General features: G+C 43.5%; 1 protein-coding gene across 1 annotated transcript; it reads right to left on the bottom strand.

Annotated features, from left to right (window-relative positions):
* Positions 1-2,932: 2,932 nt before the first annotated feature.
* Positions 2,933-5,165, bottom strand: LOC144738345 (uncharacterized). The gene has a single exon (XM_078621392.1). The coding sequence runs from the start codon at positions 4,723-4,725 to the stop codon at positions 3,310-3,312; it is 1,416 nt and encodes a 471-aa protein (XP_078477518.1). The 5' UTR covers positions 4,726-5,165; the 3' UTR covers positions 2,933-3,309.
* Between the last annotated feature and the right edge of the window lie 5,207 nt (positions 5,166-10,372).

The following is a 10,372-nucleotide window of genomic DNA, read 5'->3' as shown; positions in this document are numbered from 1 at the left end:
CATTAGTATGCTCTATATTACTTTAAAAGTGGGAAATTTCACCATTACATTTTCACGTCCCAAAAATAAAATCGCCATACTTATGCCGGTTTTAACCAAAATAAGCAAAATTTTCATAGCTTTCTTTTTCAACAAAAAGTTCATTCATCAATTGTATTTACCCTTAGTATGCCGTGTATTAGATTAAAAGTGGAATATTTTATGATGAAATGTTCACGTACCAATAATGGACACATTTTTACAGCTTCATTTTTTAACAAAAGTGCAATCCTCGGGTGTGTTTAGCCTTAGTATCCTATATAGATTACGTAAAAAAAAAGTGGGAAATTTCACCATGAAATTTAAAAGTAAAAGAATAAAATTGGCCAAACTTTCAGCCTTATTTGTCGACAAAAGTTCATTGCTCCATTGTATTTATCCTTAGTATGCTATGTATTAGATTAAAAGTTGAAAATTTTATGATGAAATGTGCACGTCCCAATATAGAATATCGGCATACTAACCTATGCCGTTTTTGGCCAATAATGGACAAATATTTGCAACTTCATTTTTCAACAAAAGTGCAATCCTCGGGTGTGCTTAGCCTTAGTATCCTATATATTACGATAAAAAGCGGGAAATTTCACGCCGGGTACTTCCCGCGAGTACTCTTATATAAGCACACAACTTCATCTGTGATGAACCCTGCACTTTCCTTCGTTTTCATGCAGGAGGCGCTGCAAACCTACGCGCCCCCTGCATGAACGACGGAGGAGCAGGGACAGACGTTCGATCGCGTTGGAATCGATCTGAAGATGGCGGTCTTCTGGCACGGCCAGCTCTGTGTCGCCTCATCTCCACCCCGCGATCCCAACCAGGTGAAAGTCCGCATCGAACCGAACCCCGGTAAGGCCATCTACTTAACGACTAGAGAAAATTCACACGAAATGTCGTTTTCAATGAAGTCTTCCAGATGGAAAATGATATCAGCTTTTAATGAAGAAATACAAGTATCAAATGCAAAACATAATACAATTCAAAGTTGTTTCATTTTAAAACTTCAAAACGGAGCATCGGGAGCTTGCGTGAATGCGTCGTTCGTGCGCAATTTTCTTCGTGACTTTCCTGGCCCAAGGCCATAAATGGTTGTGAGGGACGCCGCAGGCGGTCAGGCTTGCTTCAACACATGGTAGTGAACATCCAGACGTTAATCGGCAAGGACCATTTCTTGTCCTAGTTCGCCAACATATAAGACGTCATGCAAATTTAAAATGAGTGTTGTTGTGCAGAATGTATCTACTAGATGTGCTCTGCCTTGTAACCGAATACAAATCTGTACCAAAAATGCATTTCAAATGTGCTCTTAAAATTACCTCCTTGCTATGAAGCAGATCAGCAGACACGACATCTTTCATTTATCGATCTCTCCATGAAACAGAGGAATATTTTACCCAAACTATAACTAGCAAAGCCTTCTGGGAGTCCGTCATTGATTCAGTGCAAGCCACCTGGGGACCCTTATTGGTGCACAGCGTCTCAAGAGCAGCCGGGCTTGCTTCAACCGATAGTTACTGACATCCAAACGTTAATCAGCAAGGAGCATTTCTAGCCCTAGTTAGACAAAATCTACGTCAACACGTAATACAAAATTATAATTCGTGTTGTAGAGAATGTATCTCCTCTACGTGTAACTTTTGAGTGGTATGCCTTGTAACAGATGAATGATCCGAGTGTGCTCCCTATTTCAAAGACAATGAGTTGCTCCAGAGGGAGATGCTTCCTGAAAACACAAAAGTACCCTTTGACCTGTATCACAAGAACAATGAGTCTCACCTGAGTTATCTGTACAGGTAACTCCAAAAACACAGTGTCCTAACATCACTTATTCAATGTTTGACTCTTATAGACAAAAGGTTACATGTACAAACCCAATCAGACAAGTATTCATTGTAACTTATTGACAGGCATATTAACAAAATGGAATTACTGCACTGAAATATACTGCATTAGGTTACATCCTATTAACAAGAAGCTAATTTAAAAAATACGCACCGTCTGCTTAACAGTGTATGTACAACATACTAATGCACCATTCAAAACGAGTAGGCCATTGCATGCTGGGATCTGGGTCAAAATAGATAAAATTCTAAACATTACCTACAAACTCCACAACTAAGATGCCACATCAACCATCGCCTCCTACTGACAGGCTCTTGTCCACATGCAGGCCGGTGCACGGCCACCACCTTGTGCCACATAGGGGCAGCTGCTACTCGGGGATGCTCTTCGAGTGTTTGAGACGAGAAACGATATAGAACTCATTCTAGATTTGAAGCTTTCGTGACTGCAAGGATTCATATTCTTAGGTTTTTTCGGTAAAGTCACGTAGGTAAAACATTAAAATTAATGAAAGTAAAATAAAATAAAAATCACGACGTTTCGGAGGCAACACAAGTCTCCGTCATCAGGTGGGACCGTCACAGCCAGATTTGCTGCATCAAGTGAGGCAATGATTCAAGATGTAATCCCTTAAAAGCAAGTTGAGGGGGGAGGAGAGGGGGGGGGAGCTCATCAGAATGTGGTAGCCAATGAATGGAACGTATCGGGAGGGAGGGGCGCGGGGCTCAAAGACGGCACGACGTGCCACGTAGAACGCATCGGGAGGGGGGGCGGGGCCAAAAGAATGCACGACGTGGTACACGAGAGTCGGCGGCGTGGACGTGGTTGTGCGCAAGCAACTACTGCTGCACACGCCAACGCATTGGACAGAGGGGGAGGGGAGGCCAAAAGAGAGTGTGGGGTGCAAGTGTACGTGGACATGTTTGTGTACAAGCACCTGTTGATACACATGATAGAAAAGAACGAAAATGCCCATGTTTATACCAGTGCTGGCTGAACAATGAAGAGAGTACTGTTAAACACTGGGGATGGTAACACTCGGTAAAGTAAAGTAAAATAGTGCCTGTCAGATAAGATGGTCCAAAAATGTGTAATTAAGTCTTTTTTGCGTGGTTGATAACATCTTTCCAATGATTACTAAGTTTGTACCCATCATCACGGTTGAAATTATGTCTGTGTTTGTATATTTATAGAACTCCGAGTTGCCGAGGCGATTAAGCAAGCACCATATAAATGCAATTGATAACATAGCGAATGCTTGGGAGCTTATTGGCTCTCGCTCCTGGTTAGAGATCTACCCAACACACAGGTCCACACAGACTTGCCGCTCTTACCCTGCAGGTTGAACCTAGGAATTGAGTGTTCAACTTCATTCTTGTCATTAATAGCCTGTGACAAAGGTGCATCTATTGGAGCGACATCGTCTCAGGCTTACGCATCTACCGGGTCTCCATTTGACTTTGTATTGTCTCGGAGGAAGTCCACCCACACCTCCACTTCCACAAACTGCTGGGAGTTGCCTCGCTCTGCCTCACAGTCAGAATTCTCCTCCTGCTTCACGTTGCCTCCATCGAAGTGAAGGTCCCATTTGGGAGTTGAATCTTCATCTTCACATTTTACCATCACTTCTTCACTCTTCACCATCACTTCTTCACATTTCACCTTCACCTCTTCATATTTCACCTCGATACCTTTAAAAGTGTCCAAGCTGGGATTTTCTTCTGGTTCTTGTTTGATGAGGGATGGGCTCATTGCAGCACTTTGACTTTCACAAGCTGATTTCAGACTCCACTCCTGGTGGACCTTCTGATGCTTGTGTGTTCTCTGGTGTACATGAAAATTTGATGACTGTGCAAACGCCTTCCCACACACACTGCACTTGAAGGGTTTCTCTCCCGTGTGTGTTCTCTGGTGTCTTTCAAGACCAGATGACAGTGCAAACGCCTTCCCACACACACTGCACTTGAAGGGTTTTTCTCCCGTGTGTGTTCTCTGGTGTACTTGAAGAGTTTGATCACGTGCAAATGCCGTCCCGCACAGAGTGCACCTGAAGGGTTTCTCTCTGTTGTGTGTTCTCTGGTGTGCTACAAGATTAGTTGACTGTGAAAACGCCTTCCCACACACACTGCACTTGAAGGGTTTCTCTCCCGTGTGTGTTCTCTGGTGTGTTACAAGAGTAGATGCATCTGAAAACGCCTTCCCACACGCACTGCACTTGAAGGGTTTCTCTCCCGTGTGTGTTCTCTGGTGTACTTGAAGATAATCTTTACGTGCAAATGCCGCCCCGCACAGAGTGCACCTGAAGGGTTTCTCTCTCGTGTGTGTTCTCTGGTGTATTTCAAGATGAGATGAAAATAAAAACGCCTTCCCACACACACTGCACTTAAAGGGTTTCTCTCCCGTGTGAGTTTTCTGGTGTGTTACAAGATTAGTTGACTGTGAAAACGCCTTCCCACACACACTGCACTTGAAGGGTTTCTCTCCCGTGTGTGTTCTCTGGTGTGCTACAAGATTAGTTGACTGTGAAAACGCCTTCCCACACACACTGCACTTGAAGGGTTTCTCTCCCGTGTGTGTTCTCTGGTGTCTTTCAAGAGCAGATGACTGTGCAAACGCCTCCCCACACACACTGCACTTGAAGGGTTTATCTCCCGTGTGCATTCTCTGGTGTTTTACACGAGTAGATGAATCTGAAAACGCCTTCCCACACACACTGCCCTTGAAGGGTTTCTCTCCTGTGTGAGTTTTCTGGTGCCTTGTCAAATGTCCAGGATGATCCGTGCTGTATGCACACCGGTCGCATTGATGCCTTTTTGCACCGAGCCGCGCCGAGTGCCTTTGCTCCATCAGACCAATTCTGCAGAGGAAGCGACAGCTGCAGACAGAAAAAAAGTTACATCCACGTCAGTATCGATGCACAGAGGAATGCATATTTACACAGTAACACATGACTTATAAGTCGACACTTATTCATATATTCATGACATAGTGAAAAAGTTTCCCAAATTCATCACACGGGCTGGTAGGGCACACAATGAGAGGGTGAATGGTCATAAACATGCCTGGAAGCCCTCGTATCTTCAAAATGAATGTTAACCCAAAACTCAGAGCACGCAATTTTAGGCTGTCTAGCTACAAAAGGAATATTTATGAAAGCTAAATTTAGCTGACATAGCAAAAGGTGTTGAAAATAATACTAATTGTGTTATGCAAAAATGCATAAATTAATGTTCAATCGCAACTTAGAGGTGTGAAGCCAGCCAGGCTCACGATGTCCTTGCACGCTGGAATGAACAGATCTGACTTCAGCTGCATGTGTGTGCTGTGTTAACTTCTTGACTGTTTCCATTCTTATAAAGTTCCAGAGGAAAACAAAAACAAACTATTGTTGTGATACAGTATAACCTCCGTGTTCAATAGAGTTAATAGACTTAACTGCCAACACAAACTTTACACTGTCACACACTGGCATGGTTAAGAGGTGTGTCCAGACCCATGCCTACCCACCTTCATTTGCTCACTATTAATGCTTCCTGACTCCACAAAGTAATTCAATGAGGATTAATCAACACCCCTGAGGCTGCGTGTCTCTCTCGCTCCCCGTGGTGAGATGTTAACTACCTCTCCTGGCATACAGGAAGTCGTGGATTCATCCCAACCCTGACGCCTGCTGTATATTTAGTTTGTGTGTCTTTCTCTCTTCCCGTGGTCGCGTGGATTTCCCTGCGGATCCCCCGATTGTCCCCACTCCACATGCAGAGAGTGAACAACGCCACGTGTCCAGAGTGAACACCGCCACGCGTCCAGAGTGAACACCGCCACGCGTCCAGAGTGAACACCGCCACGCGTCCAGAGTGAACACCGCCACGCGTCCAGAGTGAACACCGCCACGCGTCCAGAGTGAACACCGCCACGCGTCCAGAGTGAACAACGCCACGCGTCCAGAGTGAACACCGCCACGCGTCCAGAGTGAACACCGCCACGCGTCCAGAGTGAACACCACCACGCGTCCAGAGTGAACACCGCCACGCGTCCAGAGTGAACAACGCCACGCGTCCAGAGTGAACACCGCCACGCGTCCAGAGTGAACACCGCCACGCGTCCAGAGTGAACACCGCCACGCGTCCAGAGTGAACACCGTCACGCGTCTAGAGTGAACACCGCCACGCGTCCAGAGTGAACACCGCCACGCGTCCAGAGTGAACACCACCACGCTGTTGACAAGCCTCACCTTGTTGTTGTTGTTGTTGTGAGCAGGTCGCTTCTGAAAACAAGAGCGGTACAGCAGCTCAAGCGGGCGTGGCCTGGTAAAAAATGAAAAAAAAAAGTGTGAATATTTCAAATAAAACAAAGTTACAAAGTAGCGAGCCAGGTGAAGAGAAATTAAAACTTAAGCAAGATACTCTTTGGTTCTTTCGGTAAAGTCACGTAGAATAAATAAATAAATAAAATTATAGTTTCTGTTTCATTTATTTGGTATAGCCGCGTGAGCCATTCGGCTCTTGAATCGGATGCAACCGTAACAAACAAAAAACTAAAACATGAACGAGGAAACATCTTAAAGTGACTATGTGACTGTGCAAACATTAAAATCCAGGGAAAAACAGCAAAATATTCCACAAAAAGCACCTAAACCAACGCTGTGTGCAAATAGCATACGACGTTTCGATTGCAACACAAGCAATCATCATCAGGTACAAATGAAAGAGAAAAAAAACCTAGTAAACTTAGAAATGTAATGCAATACAACAGAGAGTCAGCTAACATAACAGTCAACACCCCAACTGGTTGATAACGTTCTTCCAAAGATTGCTCAATTTGAGAGAGAGACAAAACACAGACACAGAGACACATAGACAGACACATAAGCAGAGAGAGATGACAGAAAGACACAGAGAGAGAGACACACACATAGACACACAGAGAGAGATGACACAGAGACACACAAAGAGAGACACACACATACAGTGAGGTAAAAAAGTATTTGATCCCCTGCTGATTTTGTACGTTTGCCCACTGACAAAGAAATGATCAGTCTATAATTTTAATGGTAGGTTTATTTGAACAGTGAGAGACAGAATAACAACAACAAAAATCCAGAAAAACGCATGTCAAAAATGTTATAAATTGATTTGCATTTTAATGAGGGAAATAAGTATTTGACCCCCTCTCAATCAGAATGATTTCTGGCTCCCAGGTGTCTTTTATACAGGTAACGAGCTGAGATTAGGAGCACACTCTTAAAGGGAGTGCTCCTAATATCAGCTTGTTACCTGTATAAAAGACACCTGTTCACAGTAGAAATCAATCAATCAGATTCCAAACTCTCCACCATGGCCAAGACCAAAGAGCTCTCCAAGGATGTCAGGGACAAGATTGTAGACCTACACAAGGCTGGAATGGGCTACAAGACCATCGCCAAGCAGCTTGGCGATAAGGTGACAACAGTTGGTGCGATTATTCGCAAATGGAAGAAACACAAAAGAACTGTAAATCTCACTCGGCCTGGGGCTCCATGCAAGATCTCACCTCGTGGAGTTGCAATGATCATGAAAACGGTGAGGAATCAGCCCAGAACTACACGGGAGGATCTTGTCAATGATCTCAAGGCAGCTGAGACTATAGTCACCAAGAAAACAGTTGGTAACACACTACGCCGTGAAGGACTGAAATCCTGCAGCGCCCGCAAGGTCCCCCTGCTCAAGAAAGCACATTTACATGCCCATCTGAAGTTTGCCAATGAACATCTGAATGATTCAGAGGACAACTGGGTGAAAGTGTTGTGGTCAGATGAGACCAAAATGGAGCTCTTTGGCATCAACTCAACTCGCCGCGTTTGGAAGAGGAATGCTGCCTATCACCCCAAGAACACCATCACCACCGTCAAACATGGAGATGGAAACATTATGCTTTGGGGGTGTTTTTCTGCTAAAGGGACATGACAACTTCACCACATCAAAGGGACGATGGACGGGGCCATGTACTGTCAAATCTTGGGTGAGAACCTCCTTCCCTCAGCCAGGGCATTGAAAATAGGTCGTGGATGGGTATTCCAGCATGACAATGACCCAAAACACACGGCCAAGGCAACAAAGGAGTGGCTCAAGAAGAAGCACATTAAGGTCCTGGAGTGGCCTAGCCAGTCTCCAGACCTTAATCCCATAGAAAATATGTGGAGGGAGCTGAAGGTTCGAGTTGCCAAACGTCAGCCTCGAAACCTTAATGACTTGGAGAAGATCTGCAAAGAGGAGTGGGACAAAATCCCTCCTGAAATGTGTGCAAACCTGGTGGCCAACTACAAGAAACGTCTGAACTCTGTGATTGCCAACAAGGGTTTTGCCACCAAGTACTAAGTCATGTTTTGCAGAGGGGTCAAATACTTATTTCCCTCATTAAAACGCAAATCCATTTATAACATTTTGACATGCGTTTTTCTGGATTTTTGTTGTTGTTATTCTGTCTCTCACTGTTCAAATAAACCTACCATTAAAATTATAGACTGATCATTTCTTTGTCAGTGGGCAATCGTACAAAATAAGCAGGGGATCAAATACTCTTTTCCCTCACTGTAGACACACAGACAAATGACACAGACACACAGAGAGAGACACACACACATAGACACAGAGAGATGACACAGAGACACACAGAGAGAGACACAAGCACACAGAGAAACAACGCCTGTGTCGAGGCCTTAAATAGAGAGAGGGGCAGAGAGAGGGGGGGGGGGCAGAGTGAGGGGGGGGGGTAGAGAGGGGGGGGGGTAGAGAAATTAGCACGTCAATGCAAGGCCGTAGCCATGGAGTCAACATTCCAGGGGGGTCTGGGGTCCCCCCCCCCAGAAAAATATCTAAATTTGAAAACTCATTTCCTGCCATTTCCTCCCAAACATATTTTTAAAAGTTCACTAACACATGGGATGGAATTTGTTTTATTTGATACAATAATGTCTAATAGTGTATTGTATTACATTGCTCTGTTTTTTCTTTTTTACCTTTTCTTGTTTCATAGTATGTAATGGCAGAGATTAGGGATTCATAAAGTACAACGCAATCATATGAACAGAAATCTATGCATTGTGATATGAAGACAACTCCAGATTTCGTGGCCAAGGTTTAGCAAATTGTTCTTTTTATTAACAGAGCATCGCAATTATTATTTACAAATATTTTACAGAAACATATTGGAGGGGCATATTTGATTATTATAATTATTATAACATATTATGATTATTATAACATGTTAGAATTATTATAACATATTATACTTATTATAGCATTATAATTAATATATATTATATTTATTATAACATTATAACTACGGCCTTGTGTCAATGAGAGATTTGGAGCTTTGGTGACTGCACACAGAGAGAGACACTTAATCAAACAAACTTAATATTTGAAATGTAATACAACACAGAGAGTCGGTCAACACACCAACTGACGTACTCTTAGGTTGTTTCGGTAAAGTCACCATGTCGGTAACAAATTAATTTAAAATTAATAAAAGTAAAAATAGAAATAAAATAATAAAAAATCACGCCTCACTTGATGCAGCAAATCTGGCTGTGACGGTCCCACCTGATGACGGAGACTTGTGTTGCCTCCGAAACGTCGTGATTTTTTATTTTATATTTTATTTCTATTGTTACTTTTATTAATTTGTATTACATTTTTCACCTACACGGTGACTTTACCGAACAAACCTAAGAGTATGAATCACTGCAGTCACGAAAGCTTCAAATCTAGAGTTAACACAACTAACGCATCGCCTGGCTGATCGCGTTCTTCCACAGGTTGCTAAACTATCTTCTTGGTTCTTTCGGTAAAGTCACGTAGAATGGAAATAATAAAATAATACAAATATTAAAAATAAGACTATTTTTTGTTTCCATTCTACGTGATATAAAACATAATAAAATGCTATGTTTTATTTGTATTATTTTGTTTTATTATTTCCATTCTACGTGATGACTTTACCGAAAGAACCAAGCAGATGAATCACTGCAGTCACGAAAGAAGCTTTAAATCGAAATTGCTAAACGAAGCGAGAGAATTGAAGCGAACGCGACCAGGCGAGGGCAGGAGGCAAGGCCCCGCGTTGTAAAGTTTCAATCTGGACATCGCTTCCATGCTCGCTGCTACTCAAATAACATCCCTGCGAGAGAGAGAGAGCGAGGCTTTACCTCGGTAAACAACAACCACAACCACCACAACAACAACCACCACTACAACCACAACCACCACAACCGCGATGAGAATTTCTCACCTCGGATTTCAGTTCCCGCGCGGAGCGGAAACTTTCCGTTACCTCGTGACGTCACGCGGCAGCAGGCGGTGACATGACGTCACTTGCGTGTTACAAGACACTCACCTCCCACGACGAACGGGACTTAACTTGAACAAATTATGTTAATGAGACAAGCCCAGACGTGGAGGGATGGGGCGGGGCTGCTGAACCCGTCGCATAAAAACTCGCGAATTTCACGAATAAA

The sequence above is a fragment of the Lampetra planeri genome, chromosome 81 (assembly GCF_965212315.1).
Source record: "Lampetra planeri chromosome 81, kcLamPlan1.2.h2, whole genome shotgun sequence".
Lineage (NCBI taxonomy): Eukaryota > Metazoa > Chordata > Hyperoartia > Petromyzontiformes > Petromyzontidae > Lampetra > Lampetra planeri.
This window is presented reverse-complemented; position numbering and strand designations above follow the sequence as displayed.

Bases quoted from the DNA above. Each gene is read 5' to 3' on its own strand.
- LOC144738345 (XM_078621392.1), bottom strand. From the start codon at position 4,725: ATGGAGCAAAGGCACTCGGCGCGGCTCGGTGCAAAAAGGCATCAATGC.